At 37.3% G+C, this 17,706-nt stretch overlaps 2 protein-coding genes across 2 annotated transcripts in view; one reads left to right on the top strand and one right to left on the bottom strand.

Moving 5' to 3' along the window:
- LOC123531931 (interferon-inducible GTPase 5-like) overlaps positions 1–17,706 on the bottom strand; it is a 43,877-nt gene that overhangs the window by 24,530 nt on the left and 1,641 nt on the right. Inside the window, exon 2 of the mRNA XM_045313239.2 lies at positions 8,789–9,480. Within this exon, the coding sequence (XP_045169174.2) occupies positions 8,789–9,453 (665 nt within the window). The 5' untranslated portion in view covers positions 9,454–9,480. The remainder of the gene's footprint in view (positions 1–8,788; positions 9,481–17,706) is intronic.
- Positions 9,701–17,040, top strand: LOC123531041 (loricrin-like). Its single transcript, XM_045311821.1, has 3 exons — positions 9,701–9,732; positions 10,609–11,076; positions 16,959–17,040. Exons 1-3 carry the CDS (start codon positions 9,701–9,703, stop codon positions 17,038–17,040), a joined length of 582 nt encoding a protein of 193 aa, XP_045167756.1.

Genomic DNA, 17,706 nt, shown 5'->3' with positions numbered 1-17,706 from the left:
CATATAAGAATGTTACAGACAAGATTAAACAAGGTGTATTAAATAGCTCACAAATAGTCAATTACATGAGCTTTTGTCTATTTCAAGTTCTAAGGGACAAAGATGTCTTTGAAGCTTTTTCTATTTTCAGTTCTGGAACCCATAAAACAACTGAAGAACATTCAGAGAAGTATATGCAAAGATAATACGATCAGTTCGGCGAAGACCCTTCAGAGTTTTAGCTCAAGTTGGAACCATTTGAACAAACTAGACAGAGGATCGTACAAGGCTGCAACTGACAATAAGTGTAAACCTGTCTAGTGATTCAAGAAAAAAATTCTTTTCAAGGCGTTTCTAAATAGTATCTAGTCGAGTACCTGTAGAAAACCGGAGTGGACTATAGAAATGTCCTCCGTCCGTCTGTGCGTCTGCAAATCTGAATCCTGCGATAACTAAAAAAGTATTATTGCTAGGTTGATGAAACTTGGTATGTGTAAAGAGGGCAATATTGGACATGACTTATACTTGTAGGTCAAAGGTCAAGGCCACTTTTGAAATACAAGTTGAAATTAGTTCTGTGTCATAACTTTTATTTACATAAATGGATCATCTTAGTGGTACATTCAAACTTTCTTCATGATGAGACAAAAACAAATTGTCAACGCATGAGCTGTGCTCGTTGGCTAAAGGACAAGATCACTGTTCAATGTCAAGTAAAGAAAAAATCCGCTCATTTCTTTAAATTGCAGTGAAGGATTTTTAGTATTACACAGAAATGTTCTTCGTGATTTGACTATGTCACTCACATGACTCATGACTGTCGCTCAAAGGTCAATGCCACAACTGAAGTTCAAATACAATTGTTTCTTCACCAGTAGGAAGCTTCTGTATAGCTAGTGCAATACTCAGTCACTTAATATTTCTTAGGCATCTTAAAAAGATATTCTCGTGTGTTTCCATTCAATATCTATTCCATGCTCCTTGCCTGCTCGTGTGGCTTAAATATAAGCCCGGCGGAACTGCTACTACTGGTAGGAGAAGGGGTGAAGTCGCGTTACCTGCGCCTAAAAACCAGTGCTTTGGGTAGATAGGGCTCATCAGTCTGGGAAGACAGCTCATCTAAGAGAAGGAAAACACCGATTTCAAACCTCTGCTGCCTTGCGACCATACCTACTCATATGAAAGACTTCGGGAGTCAACCCTGAGAAAATATCCGGAGTCGGAGTCCTTATGACAGTCTAAGGTTGTATACAGCAACCTTCTGGCAACTCCTGCGATGGCACTGGAACCATGTGTGTCGGCGCTTGCCTTTCCAATGGACCCTTCCAGCGAAGTGGAAAGTGTGTGTGTGTGTGGAGGTGTGGGGGTCTGCTGCATGGTAACAGCTTGCCCTCCATACTTACTTACCCAGGCTTTGCGCTCTGGATGGGTCATTCCAGCTTCGCTTGCAACGTCGACACAACACGGGAAGTAGCAGTCTACGGAGTCTAATATTCAATTGGCGTGGAGGCAGACGCCAGGGGCTGCTTCCGACGGTGGGAGAGGTTATCGCACCTCACTGGGCAGTAACCGCCCGCCTTAAGCTGGGCAGTCCCCAGCCAGTAAGGTGCTGGCCCACCACGGTCCGTTAGCCACACTTGGTGTGTGTGTTTAGGGTGTAAACCGATAAGCGGATCGATAATTGTGCACCAGGCAATAGAAAAATGAAAACTCACGCCCTGAAATTGGGGACGTGGAACGTAAGGACAATGACACCAGGCTTTTCTGACGACCTGCAGGAAGTAAATGACAAGACAGCTGTCATCAACAGAAAACTGAGCGGAATGCAGATGGACATCGTCGCCTTTCAAGAAACCAGGCTACCAGAAAGATGATTTGTGAGGGAGAGAGAATTCAACCTGTTCTTGCAGGGCAAACTATCAGACGAGGCCAGAAAATACGGCGTGGGATTCGCAGTTAGAAAAAGCTTACTTGGGTGCATAACCCCATCAGCGGAAATACTGTTCATCGCCAGCGATTTCAACGCGTGAGTAGGTGTCAATCACAACTCCTGGCCCACCTGCTTGGGCTCGATCGGCACTGGGAGAATGAAAGAGAAGACCAGCGCCTGCTAGAGCTCTGCTGTCATCATGGGTTGTGCGTCAGTAACACCTTCTTCAACACGAAATCTCAGCATAAAGTGTCCTGAAGACACCCGCGATCCAAACACTGGCATAAGCTCGACCTGATCATTACTAGACGTGTCAACCTTTCAAGCATCAAGTTGACTCGCAGTTACCAGAGCGCCGATTGTGACACTGACCACTCTTTGGTGTGCAGCAATGTGAAGTGCGAAGAGACTGCACCGTACGAGAAAGGAGAGCAGTCCTCGCATCGACACCAGCAAAACACGTGATCAAGGAAAAGTCGGGGAGTTTGCGCGAGTGTTTTATGACTCTCTCCCTGGCCCGCCCATTACAAATGCCCAAGAACGATGGGCACCCTTCAGAGACGCTCTATACAATGATGCCATGTACACCTTTCGCAAAAAGACCAGAAAGTCAGCTGATTGGTTCGAAGCCCACACAGAAGAAATGACACCACTCACCGATGCCAAGAGAACACCTTGACAGCATACACAACCAATCCCAGCGAGCAGAACCTTCAGGTCCCCGTGCTGCTCGCGGCAAAGTCCAGAAGTGCGCAAGGCAATGCGCTAACGACTTTTCAATTTTGCCTCTGAGAAGGCACCTGGGAAAGACGGTATTCCCGCCGAAGTACTGAAGTGCTGCAAGGAGACACTAATCACAGATTTGCAAAAAATACTCTGCCTTTGTTGGAGTGAAGGCGAAGTACTACAAGACATGAGGGATGCTGAGGTCGTCACACTGTACAAAAACAAAGGTGGCAGAAGCGATTGCAATAATTTTCGCGGCATATCCCTCCTCAGCATCGTTGGGAAAGTCTTTGCACGAGTAGAACTGAAGAGGCTCCAAGCACTTGCAAGGCAAGTCTACCCTGAATCGCAGTGCGGTTTCCGTGTCAACATATCCACTACATACATAACCTTCGTTCTTAAAAAACTTCAGGAGAAATGTAAGGAGCAAAGGCAGCCACTCTTCGTTGCCTTCATAAACCTCACAAAGGCTTTCGATCTGATCAGTAGGGATGGCCTCTTCGAGATCCTTCCCAAGATCGGATGTCCGTCCAAACTTCTCAGCATCATCAGGTCTTTCCACGAAGACATGAAAGGCAACGTCGTCTTTGACGGCTGAACATCAATGGGCTTCAACATACGGAGCGGAGAAAACAGGGTTGTGTCCTGGCTCCCTCCCTGTTTGGAATATGTTTTTGCTGTAATGCTGAACACGCATTTGTTACTGCAGCTGAAGGTATCTACCTCCGAACCAGGTCAGACGGAAAGCTCTTCAACCTCTCCAGACTAAGAGCCAAGGCTAAAGTCCAGCTGAGGTGCCTCTTTGCAGACGACGCAGCAGTTACCGCCCACTCTGTTGAGGACATATAGCAGCTCATGACTCGCTTCAGTAATGCCTGCCAAACTATCTCAGACACCGTCTCACTTGACGCAGAGCTCAACAAGCGCATCAGCAAGGCAGCTACCACCATGTCCTGACTGACAAAGAGACCATGGAACAACAGCATGCTGACTGAGCACACAAAGATTCAGATCTACAGAGCCTGCGTCGCGAGCCGCCTCCTATATGGCTGCGAGTCTTAGACTTTGCGTGCCCGACAAGGGCGAAAGCTCAATGCTTTTCACATGCTTTGCCTCCGACGCATCCTGAACGTCACCTGGCAGGACAACGTCCCAAACAACACTTTCCTGGAAAGAGCAGGATGTACAAGCTTGTACATGCTGCTTAAACGCAGACGTATGCACTGGCTTGGCCATGTCGTGCGCATGGAAGACGGGCGGATCCCTAAAGACCCCCTCTATGGAGAACTTGTGCAGGGAAAGCGTCCCACAGACAGACCGCAGCTGCAATTCAAAGACGTGTGCAAGAGGGACTTAAAAGCCTTGAACATCGACTAGATCAACTAGGAAGCAACAGCCCTCGAACAGTCAGCCTGGAGACACACTGTGCAGCAAGGTCTCTCCAAGTTCGAAGAGACACCTGCTCAGCAGCACGAGGCAAATAGAATGAGAAGAAAGGCTGCAGCCCAGGCCGACAGACCAGCGTCAGACTTTATCTGTGCCCTCTGTCACAGGGACTGTCATTCCCGCGTTGGACTTGGCAGCCACGCCCGGCGCTGTACCAGAATAAACACCTAGAGCGCAACTCCATAGTCTTCTGAGATTAAAGGATGTCTACTGCTACAAAAATAAATGCTATTTTTCATTCGTTTGTTCTTCACAGATCATATTTATATCCACCAGAATAACAATTTGCTTACGATATGAAATTGTGCTGCACACAAGGAAATATAATTATGTGGAAGAAGTACATGGGTTATAGAATGATATATTGCTTCCATGTACTGGCTAGATAATGGTGTTGAGAGGAGAATGGATTCATGTCCTGTTCTTTTATATTTATAAAGTGTCCGTGTAAAAAGAGACCAATAAGAGTTTTCCACTTAAAACAACCAGCTTTCACTCACCAATTCTGTTATTAAATTATTTCCTGAAATGTTCTTAAATGGTACTTCACTATGTCTTCTTAGAAATAAAAAATAACAACTAAAATTGGCCAATCGGACAACCTAACAAAACGCAACAGTACTTGAAAACTACTAAATGAGAATATGAAATATTCGAAAACGAACCTTGTTATCTGTGTAATATCAGCTTGTTAAAACAATAAATCTGATAAATATTACGAATACCTGAATACAAAACAAAACACACAACAACTGAAATAACGTACATATTTTAAAATGGAAGCCACTCGGTCACAGTAATTTCACTCTATATATAAACTACTACATGTAATACCGGTAAGCTGTTCTGGTACGATTATCATAGGTACGAACAAACAGTGATAACATTTTTTTACATAATTGCCAAAGATAATTTCTTTAAAGTTAAGGAAAGATTTAGAGTCTTGTTCAAACTCGCTGGTGGATAACAAGCTATCTTTTCAACTAGTAAATTAATTTTACATTTTTGTATAGACATAAAATAGAAACCTCTGAGTCTGTAACATAGTTATGTGTCACTATTGACAGCTCATTATCAGGAGAAAGCATTGTTGATAATATAACAAATAAGGTAAATCCACGTCTTAGATTTTTGCATCGACAAGCAGTGTTTAGATTATGACACTAGAAAGTATGTATGCTCTGCTTTGATTCAATGTCATTTAGATTATGCTTGTACTTCCTGGTATCCAAACTTAAACAAGGGTCTTAGAGATAAGTTTCAAATTTGTCGAAACAAGATAGATTCATAAATGACATGGGACCAAGGGAAAGCGTGAATCAACGTATCCTGGCTAAAATGTCTTTGTTTAATGTCGAAAATAGAAATAAGCAGTTACGTTTGAACCATGTATTTAAAATTGTCCACGACAAATGCCCTTCATAGATCTACATGAGAGAAATTTTTATACCTGTCAGAATTGTTCACTCTTATTGTACAAGGGCCAATATGTACAACTTTTGTTCTACCTAAATCTTTTGGAAAGAAAATCTATCTGTCAGTTTTAGTGCAAAAAAAGATTGGAAATCACTTCCAGATGATCTGAAGAAATTACCTAATTTTAATCAATTCAAACTTTTTCTGAGAAACAGAAAAACTTTAAAAAATTCAAACTGTTTTTGAGAAATATCTTTTAGATTCAGCAGTGAAGACTAGTGTGCATTGTTGACATGGTCCGATACATAGTTTTGAGTTTTTATCATATTGGCTAGTTGAATTGAGTCTATGATCTACAATTATTTTATAGAAACAGTTTTAGCTTCAAAGCTTCCAAAATTCTAAAGTCGTTTTCATCATAGTTTGTATATTTAGCCAAAGACCCCATTGGAAATAAGCTGCCTAGCTTTCATGGGCCATTCTAGGTTACTACACACAGCTGTAATATATACAGTCATGTTGCTTCTAATTAGAACTCTCTTATTCTTATCAACATTAGTTTCTATAATACAAAGGTACATGCATGTAGTATTAGTATGCCTAGCTGTGGTATAAATTACACTGTAATCTTAATTAACTAGATAATGTGTTTTACTTATGTGAAACTACAACGTTTTAGTTAGCCAACTACTTGATATGTTAGCTTGAGATTTTTTCAAACTTTACATGTATATGTGTGTTTTAACCTAAATAATCTATCTATCTATCTATCTATCTATCTATCAGAACAGAACAGAACAGAACAGAACAGAACTTTATTGAAGAAGCACAGATTACAAATTAACATTTTGCAATAACATGTGCGCAAAACATATATACAAGAAATTCACAAGCGGGTATTGGTATTGATGATATATACATTTTATGTTTGTGGGGAAAGTGGTTAATCTTTTTCTTTTGTTTTGTCTAATTTTAATATATTGCAGAAATACATAAAACGGACGACAAGAGTGCTTGTAGTTTGTATATACGGGCAGGTGCAGTAATCGCCGATTGTCACAGCCATTTATGTTTGTTTGTTTTTCTTAATAAAAACAACATTAACAACTACAAAAACATATAACAATGGATTTTACATTGATAGATACTGTAACTATAAATTTAAACTTATGGACGGACATAGACGAGTATATACTGTTACAGTACCTTTAAAATGGACTTAGGTGAATACTGTAACTTTAAATTTTAAAATTGTGAACGGACATTGATGAATACTGTAACTATAAAACGGCCATAGATGAATACTAAAACTAAGAAATTAAAGTTGTGAAAAGGCGTAGATGAATAGTCTGTAAATATAGAATTAAACTTGTAAACGGGCATACTTGAATACTGGAGCTATAAATTAAAACACGTGAACGGACATAGATGAGTACTGTATCTATAAACCGAACAAAGATGAATTCTGAAATTAAAAACATTAAAGTTGTACTGTAACTCTAAGTTTAAAATTGTGAACGGGCATAGATTAATACCGTAACTGTAAATTTATACTTGTGAACGGACCTAGATGAATACTGTAAGTATAAAACGAACATAGATGAATACTGAAACAAAGAAAAGAAAAGAAAGCTGTGAGCGGACATAGATCAATACTGTAACTATATATTTAGACTTATGAACAGACCTAGATGAATACTGTAATAAGAAGGACATAGATAAATACTGAAACAGAGAAAAAAGCTGTGAACGGACATAGTTGAATACTGTAATTATAAATGCAAACGTATGAACAGACATAGATAAATACTGTAACTATAAAACGGGCATAGATTAATACTTCAGCTTGAAAAAAAAAAATATATATATATATATAAAGTAAATTAGTGAACGGGCATATTAAATGAATACTGTCATGATAAATTCAAACTTGTGGACGGCTAAAGGCATTCATGATAAACCGAACGTATTTAGCAAGATTCGTCAGCTGTTTCGGATTTCTAGTGGCAAGTAGTTCCTTGAATTTCGGGATATTAGGTCTTGTATAGAATTTTCTAGGGATAAGTTTAGTTCTCTTTTCTTTAAAGAATGGGCATACAAGTAAGTAATGAAATTCGTCTCCCAAGTCATTTAAAGGGCACATAACACATTTACGCTCCTCGTGTGGAATAAATGACTGGCTCCACCGGCCTGTTTCTATTGGGAATCTATGGTTGCCTGTACGGAAATGCATAATTGGGCGTCTAAGGGAATTCGGAAGTAAAGTAAAATATTCCTCAAAGGATATGCTATCTTTAAAACAACTATACATTTTTCCCTTATTTGAAGTTTCAAGTTTCGAAGACCAGGCCTGTATATATTGATCAATCAAAGTACGTTTAACCTGTTTATGTATAGTTTTACAACTTAGTGAGTGCTGGTTCAACCATAAGTGAGAATTTCCAGTTGAGTCAAGGATTTGTTTAATAAAAGCAGCCCATTTAAAGGTATGAGTTGACTGTATCATATGTAGATAACAATTATAGGAGTATTTAGTGTTTTGGGACAGAATTAACTTGTTCCAGAAGTTGACCATTCGGGATTTAATGATTATTTCGATAGGGTAGCGTCCAAGTTCAGCATACAACATATATCTAGGGGTACTTTTTCTGGTCTTAGTAATTTTACGTAGAAAATTGGTGTGGACTTGCTCTACCATATCCAAATTTTCAAAACCCCATATATCACTCCCGTACGTTAGAATAGGGAGGACTGTGTGGTCGAATAACTTCAACTGTAAATCGATAGGAAGGTCAAGGTTATTGATCCTCATATATAACAAGTTCATGGCTTTATTTGCCTGTGAAACTACGTGTTTTCTACAAGATAGAAAAGATCCAGAGCTTGAGAAAATTACACCTAAATATTTATATTCTTTAACAGTTTCAATAGATTGACCATTAATATTGAAAATGTACTTGCTGGGTTTATTAGTACCAAAGACGACAACTTTTGTTTTAGAGAAACAGATCTATCTATCTCAACTGAGATGTAATTATATCAAATTAAAGCAAATACAGCTCATTATTTATCATATATGAAATTGCCAATGATAAGAAAACAAGTTCTTGTCACCCTCCGCAAACTCGTACAACCATTTGAGAATTTAGTAAAATATAAATGGTATTATTAAGTATTTCGATAAAGTCAGGCATTTGTACAGAAAAAATGCATAGTGTAAATTTACATTCCACATGGATATTGTCTTTTGAATAGATATTCGCAAAAAGGCATAAAACATAAGTATCATACCTTGGTGCAGCCTTGGTTACGACTCCTTCATCATCAGTCACACCTTTCTCTTCTTTATTATAAGTGCATGCTTTTGTCACAATTGTCTCTTTTCTGTGCAATTTCTCGGCTAACTCTGGAAAGTCGTATTCGTCTGTTCCAAAGCTGTCAATCAAAAATACTGGTATATGTAAATTTATACTTTCAAGTGATTTAATATACTCCTGCCGGATTCTTTGTATAAGGTTCACTTGATCGTGTGTTCTTGGACGATAACGCCTCTCATTGCGTATGTCTACGTCTATTTTACTTTTTATTATATATACTGGTTTAGCGGCACGGGTTACTTCATTGGCAAGCCACACATCTTCTTCAGTTAATCTAGTGGCTGTTAAAATTAAAACCAAATCATACATGTCAAAGAAGATCTCCCTTATAGTTTGCGAATCCATTTTTCGTATCGAAGGAAGTTCCCAGAATCTTAGATTTTCGTCTCTAGGATCGAAGTAAGGGTAGTGATTTGGTAATTTATCCAAGGACCCTACAGTTGCAGCTCGATAATCGTCCGTGCTGAGACTTCTAACAGCATTTATAAAAGAGGACTTTCCTGTACCGCCTCGCCCAACAACGGCAATGTCATAGTATTTTCTTGACGGTGGAGCAGGACAGTCAAATCGATTCGCCATCGTAAATTCAGTATTTTACTTGGCAGTCTGAAATTTAAGTTATGATTAATGTCACTTGAACACAAAATAATAGAACCTCTGTTATAAAGGCGAACTACTTATAGATAAAGACAGAGCGAAAAGTGTTATCTCACATTCAATATTCATAATTGTACTTTTCAATCAAAATATACGATTTACATAACCACAATCATTACATACAAAAAGTATTTTTGTTATGCGGTATCTGCAGCTACTACAAGAACAAATGGTAATAGAACCAAATATGGTTAAAATATTGTAATATTCTGCGCTATCAACTATAGTAGCATTCCATTTTGAAGTGTTAAAATAAAAAAAAAGACGTTTTGATGATATCTTGAAAAAGGCCTACACTTTAAACTAAATCAGCAAATCAAAATTCTGCGGATGTCTCAAAATTATTTCTTGGTATTTTTAGCTTATGTAAATGTTGAGTTCTGTTCAAACCGGGGCTAGAGGGCGTGGAAGGTAGCATTCATTTCCACTACCGTCCATGAACAGACTCAATCAAACCGAGCCTGTAACATTTTTGTTTTTGTCGTGTTGAGCGACCTGTGATGTTTCCCCTTAAATTTCTATTTTCAACTTACCATATTACATTTATTATAGCGAAACATAATTGTTCTTCGTTCAATGCAATTTCCCAGTATATTCAAAATAATAAGATAATTAATTTGAAAGTCGTTTACAAAGTCGATGTCACGGCCATTCAAGGTCCAATTCGTTTGGAATAAACATCCATGCTTTCTAAACATTATAACGTTAACATTATGTTCTGAGTTACCAGGTCCAGACGTGACTGTGATATACAGCTTGATCTTGTGTAAAATGATCGGCAAAGAGAAGCAATACAATTGCATTACAAAGCTAACACATTTTGTATATGAGAAATATTTTCAGTTAATAAATATTCGCACGTGTTCTGGTATCTACGGAAGCTCAGAAGAAACCCTTAGATATAAAAAAGAAAAATATCTTATCTCGAGACCACGAAAAATAACAAGGAAACTATGTTAACTCGTGGCCATGCTATATAAATAACAAAAAGGTGATGCAGTAGTAGTAGTAGTGGTGGTGGTAGCGGTGGTGGTAGTAGTAGTAGTTGTAGTGGTAGTGGTAAAATGGTGGCGGTAGTGGTAGTAGTGGCGGTAGTACTGGTATAGGTAATGGTGGTGATCGTCGAAGTATTCATTGTGGTAGTAGTTGTGGTGGTAATGTTAACAGTGGCAGTGGTGGTGGTAGTAGTAGTGGTGGTTGTGGTGGTAGTGAAGTTAGTAGTGGTAGTAGTGGTAGTAGTGGTGGTGTAAATGGTAGTAGTGGTAATGGTTGTAGTATTGGTAGTGGAAGTAGTAGTGGTAGTGGTGGTAGAAGTAGCTTTTATGGTGGTCGTAGCATTAGTAACGGAGGTGGTAGTGGTAGGGGTAGTAGTAGTAGTAGTGATGGTGGAGGTGGTGGTATTGGTAGTAGTGGTGATTGTAGTGGTAGTAGTAGTTGTGGTTGTGGTTGTGATAATGGTATTGGTGATAGTAGTAGTGGGAGAAGTAGTAGTAGAACTAATATCAGTAGTGGTAGTACTAAATATACTGTGTTTTTTGTTTGTTTGTTTGTTCTTCTTTTTTTATAAATCATCTCGTTGCCACGCGATAACATTTTGATTGTATTCTTTTTCTATCTTGTAGCCTGGAGTTCAAATGTTTTATCTATCCCGTGGCAACGAGAAAACTTTTATTCCTTTTTATATCTCGTAACTACAAGATAAACTCGTTCTTTAGGAAATAAGTTACCTTGTTACCACGGTAAATTCATATTAGTTGAACCGCAGCACTTTTTTTCTAATTTTTTTAGTTCGTGTTATATGATGTTTTAACTGCTACAATATTAATTTCGTTTATCTCTGTCCCTTCAAGTTTAATTTTTATCAAGGTTGGAAGAAGTGACACTTCAAAGATTTTTATATGGAAAGAAAAAGGAAAATACGGGCATTTAACACCTTTCAGTGTATTTCAGTTTCATTGATATCCGTAGAAGTCTGCATAATTGATAATTTTACTAGTATGCGCGTTAGATTTCTAATATAAGCTTAAATTGTATATAATGCTGGGCTCGTGTTTCCATATTAACGCCATTTCTCTCATTTTTAAATAACTATGAATAAAAGCGGGTCTTGTTTACGACTTCAGTGCCATTCTGTTAATGACCGACATGGAATATTAGGGTAATATTATTAGCAAAATACCATGCACTTTCATGGTACCCTATTTCTCTTAAACTTTAAAGTAACCATGGCAACAGAGATGTTTCAGGTAGCGTTTATCTAGCTTTTTTCGTTATTTCTCATTAAAAAAAAACAAAAAACAATTGAATAAAATAATCCTTTTTTTTTGTCATTGTAGCTTTAAAACATATTATTTCTAACATAAGTTATATTTTCATGTTGTTTGCATTTATTAAAAAAAATTCACAGCTGTAAATACTTACAGCAGTACCCTTCGTTTGGCAGTTGTCATGGTAAAATCGTTCAGCATATAGCTATTTTTCTCATAGATATTGTTGAAATGAAAATAAAAAGGCGAAGCTGTGTTTCTTAAATAGACTCTCTTGAATTTTACATTTAGATATATAGGTCACGGCTTTGTTTCCATAGTAACACCAAATCATTTCAAGAAACCACAATTTTCTTCTGAAATTTGAACAATTTTAGAGCTTAGTTTTAGTATAAGTAACAAATTATCAACGGACACTGAAAAATAGGTACTACAAATCAGACAGCCAGTCTTTTATTTGAAAATGGCCGTAACAAGTATCCTTTCACCCAACTATATTCCAAATAACATTGTTTACCATCATCCGGTTTCTTACAATAACCATAACATTTCAATAACTACATAAAAGAAGCAAAATATTGCTCATCATTCAGATTCAGAGCAAAAGACTCATAAAAATATTACAGCAAGTAATGGCTGTTTAGAAATAGTTCAAATAAACTGAATACACAGAAATATGTACTTTCAAAATAAAGGCTATCAATTTTGCGCGGTAACTAACACGTAACGTCATGAAGTCAATGATGTAACTTTAAAGCAACATTGTTTTGAAGCATTTATGAGGCAATTTATTCATTATTTCTTCATTATCATACTATAAGCATCAAATCGGAGACAGGTTCATGATTTTATTTTCAGAAAAATGGATATACAAACATTTGATTTTTCGTAAACGTCGTCGTAAATAGTCACGTTAGCTTCAGATTGGACATGTGCACATACATATGTATTAGGGTAACCTATCGCCTTACACAAAGTTCAAGGAATATAGCGTGACAATCGTTATTACATTGATTGGGCCAAATTCGTCATATTCACGCTTATCTCTCCTTAGTCCATTTGCCTAATGTTATATATATGCCATTTCCCTTGAGGCAAATCATTGCTTACTGACCTAGTTTTAGACATTTGCGAATTAAGTCTACGTGGACTGTGAACACCTAAGACGATCGATTTTTCAAGGGGACCGTCTCAACATGATTATTTTAATTTATGTGTGATAGGAAAACATTCCTATAATGATGGTAAGTTCTGGCTTATTATGTAACCGCACAGGATAAGATTTGGATTTGTCTGTCCGTCCGTCTGTTCGCCAGAGAAATGTTTTGTTATACATATCGCAAAAAGTATTTGATCTAGCATCATAACACTTTCCTCAAATGTTCTTCAATATTATAAGTTGCGCAGCTGCGACAAAGTTGAAAAGATGAGCTAGTCTGATTGAAATGTATCCGAATTCCATCGTCGTCGTCGTCCGACATGAAAAAAAAATATAAACTGGGTCAGCTGGGATCAAAATGTAGCTCAGCAGGGAAAACACTGCGAAAACTGTAGAAAACGTAATATCTTGCGTCTCTCATTTCCTTTGTTGTTATTATACGCCCGAAGGGACGTATTTTGCTAAAATTAAACCAGAACGCCTAGATCTTAGATATTTGATATATAATATTGTCTAGAAGACTTATACAAACTTTGTTCAAATCATGACCCCCGGGGTAAAATTGGCCCCGCCCCAGGGGTCACTTGATTTTACATAGGAAAATCTTCAAAAAGTTTCTAAAAATAAACCAGAAGGCCTAGAGCTCAAATATTTCACGTGTAGCATTGCCTAGTGGACTTCTACAAAATTTGTTCAAATCATGAACCCCGGGGTCAAATTGACCCAGCCCTATGGGGTTACTTGATTGTACATAGAAAAACCTTCAAAATTTTCTTAAAATAAACCAGAAGGCCTAGAGCTTAGATATTATACATGTAGCATTGCTTAGTGGACCTCTACAAAATTTGTTCAAATCATGACCCCGGGGTCAAAATTGACCACGGCCCAGGTGTCACTTGATTTTTCATAGGAAAATCTTCAAAAAAATTCTAAAAATAAACCAGAAGGCCTAGAGCTTAGATATTTGACATGTAGCATTGCCTAGTGGACCTCTACAAAATTTGTTCAAATCATGATCCCCTGGATCAAAACAGACCCTGCCCCAGGGGTCACTTGATTTTACATAGGAAAATCTTCAAACAATTTCTAAAAATAAACCAGAAGGCCTAGATCTTAGATATTTGACATGTAGCATTGCCTAGTACACTTCTACAAAAAATTCAAATCATGACCCCGCCCCATAAGGTTACTTGATTGTACATAGAAAAATCTTCAAAATTTTCTAAAAATAAACCAGAAGGCCTAGAGCTTAGATATTTGACATGTAGCATTGCCTAGTGGACCTCAACAAAATGTGTTCAAATCTTGACACCCCCACCCCTGAGTCAAATTGACCCAGGCACAGGGGTTATTTGATTGTACACAGGGAAATCTTCATAAATTTGCTAAAAATAAACCAGATCTTAGATATTTGGTATGTTACATTGCCTAGTAGACTTCTACAAACTTTGTTCAAATCATGACCCCCGGGGTAAAATTGGCCCCGCCCCAGGGGTTACTTGATTGTACATCGGAAAATCTTCCAAAAAATTCTAAAAATCATCAGTTTGACATTTGAAACATGTAGCTCATATTACTCAGGTGAACGATCCAAGGTCATCATGACCCTCTGGTTTTTATTGAATTACTTCCCTTTTGTGTTACTATAAATAGGTTATTTTGTAACTTTTTTTATTACTGGCCGTAGGGAACAACCGAGACCACTTTTCTGTGGTACAACATGGATTGTACCTGCAATGTTAAGGTGTATTTTGACATACCTGTACCTGGTAATGATTTTTAGTGGACTTAAGTGTTTTTCGGGGAATTTTTTCCCTTTGATGTCCTTTTCCTTTGGGCTTCAACAGTAAGCTCTTTAAATTTAGCTCCCATCCTCTGATATACCGTATAGCGGGTTAATTCTGCAGGCAAAAAATTCTGCGGTTTTGTCCTAAAATGGGCCTAGTTTATTTCTGCGTTTTTTATTTCTACGACCTTCGAGAAAAGCAGGAATTAATTTTTGCGGTTTGCATAAACCGGAAGTAAATTATGTGCATAGGAAATAGCTACCGCATTTACTACGTCATAATTAACGGTTCTAATGCATATCGCTCTCGTCAGTTATGTCTTGGTGGCAGTATACAGGTCTGAATCTAGGACAGTGAAGTTGGCGCAGCTGATATATGTTTAAATCTGATTTCTTTTGAGTATCGTGCATGATAAAAAATCAAAGTTAAAAATAAATACTGTAGGTCTAGTACTGGTAATTCATTTTGAAAGACATTTTCATAAAAATGTAATACCGCGGGTAGAAAAATTTACAAATATAAACAAATGCAAAATCTAGTACATAGTCCGTTCACAGTCCATTCAGTTACAACAGTTTCAACACACATCAATTAGTTTGTTTAACTTTTCATAAACCTAGAGTGTTTTATAATATACACTTGTAAAGATTACACGCCCGAAACGTTCACCATTCATTCGTGGACAATAGATTGATACAATAACAAAAGCAATCAACCACAGTCGATACGGTGTGAATAACTTGACAGCAGACGAAAAACTCGTGAGATAACGATAACGGGCCGTTTTATTAAGCGAAATATCAAACTTTATTTCTGCGTCAAAAAAAATTCTGCTGATAGTTTAAATGTGCGGAATTTATTTCTGCGTGACAGCCTCGACCCGCAGATTTAGCAGAAATAAACACCCGCAGAATTAACCCGCTATACGGTAACACTTCGGGTGTATGTTGCTCCGCTTGGCAGGGAATGGCAAGTCAATGCCTATTTGTCGCATCATTTGAAACTGCTGTGCGTCATTTTGATGTCCGAGGAAACCACTTTCAATGTATCTTATAACACCCGCATTGTCAACAATTATTAAGCTCTGTATAGAAGCATTCACGTCAACGACTTTCAAGAACCGTACATGTCTGTGCATCCCTTGTGTGTAGAAGAAAACATGTCGGGTTGATTGTATAAAGTGAAAACTATCAACAAGAAATGGATTTCATTTCATTGATGTTTATGCCATAATACAATATAAAAGATTTTTTATTTTGGTTTTTCCTATCTTCCGTTCATTTATCTTGCAAAAAACTGTCCTTCTCTTTGTCCATAATTACCAAAGTGACAGACAAAAGAAACGACTTTAAAAACAACGACACAGAAATTATTTAGTTTTCAATGAAGAAATACAGTTTCTACCGATTATTTTGTATTTGTTTTAGTATTTATACACAAAGCACTTGAAATACAAAAAATTGTTTAGCCTCATTTGCGTACCGCTTGCAACCGTTTATACTGATCAAGACTACTTTAGAGGATTATCATAAGTCAGACAAACAGAAACATTAGCTGACTTTGATAAACGTAGTCCTGCACGTTTGATAAACCGAACGTTTTGTGCAACGTCATTTACCAGGAAAACGTAGTGTCAAGCCCTAGACGGGCACATGGGGGCGAAAATACTGAAAAACGTACATGTAAGTAAATTTATGAAAGTGACATGACAAAACCGTTATCTTGCAACCATAGCATATCATTTTTCTTCCAATTACTCGAACGAGATTTACTTCAGATTTGTCAGTGTCACTGGATAAATATCGGTCCTTTTGATTTGATGTTTTGGCGGTAATGCCAGCTAATAAACGTTTTGTTTGACGGGGTGTACGATACAAAACTACATTTTGCTTCTTTTCAAAGCCCGGGTCTAGATATGGGTCATTGATTTTATACTTTTGTTAAATTTGTTGATATGAAACGAGTTTGTTTACTCTTCTTTTTTCACCTTAGTATTTTACTAAGTTATTGTTTATCAAGTAACTTTTCATAACAACGGTTAAACTACTAGTATGAAAACATGTTTGCACAAAAACGTTTCACTAGACTTAAGCAAAAGCTTCATCACTGATAGGAAGTTATGTATATGTTAATACATCACGTCAACGATACGAAGATATTTCTGGATATATTTTGTAGTATTTCCTTAACTGCAAATGTTACTGCAAATTTCAGGTTCTCTGGAGCAATGAGCACAGAAAACACAACCAGTGCCACTCTTAGGAGAGAAGGCCAACATGGATTGAAACTGTACTAAAAGGGTATAATAAACGGGTTACTTTAGATATCCACCAACCAGTACATTTTGAATAAATATATCAAAAAAGTAGATTTGGTAAAATGGGGAACAGGGATAGAGGCAATGGTACGTAAAATGTTGGAGGCGTGAAAAGACAAGAGAAGGCACTTGAAAAGAAAGGGGCTGAAGGAAAGAAACACCTCAAACATATAAGGCAATATGCATGATATAAAGAAGAAATGGATAAAAGTTCAAATTGAAGATGGAACAATCATTTACCTAAATAACGGATACTGGGAGATTCACACGCCAATCTCAAGTATACCCTATTCTAAATGCAGAAGTAGTTAAAGCACTGATTCCAGTGTTTAAAGGTATTTCGTTTGTAATTTGGGCATTAATTGTCTTAAATACAGTAACATTGGCTGTAGGTTATTTAGGTCTTAATTTCCATTATAAAAAGAACAAAAAGGAAATATTCGTGAAATACAATAACCATGGAAACCTTCCTTTAAAGTGATGTGAAAACAATTCTTTTCTTAGATAAATATAAAGAGGGCAGGATAGTAAAGCGCGGCGTTCGTTTCCGATACAAAATGTTACATGTGAAACAAGTTCTTTGTAGAACTAGAATTTTTTTTATACCTTCCGATCTTTATTTAATGGGGAAACCCATCATCTCAA

This window comes from Mercenaria mercenaria, chromosome 11 (assembly GCF_021730395.1).
Source record: "Mercenaria mercenaria strain notata chromosome 11, MADL_Memer_1, whole genome shotgun sequence".
Classification (NCBI taxonomy): Eukaryota; Metazoa; Mollusca; class Bivalvia; order Venerida; family Veneridae; genus Mercenaria; species Mercenaria mercenaria.
Note: the sequence above shows the minus strand (reverse complement) of the source record. Positions and strands in the feature narration are given on the sequence as shown.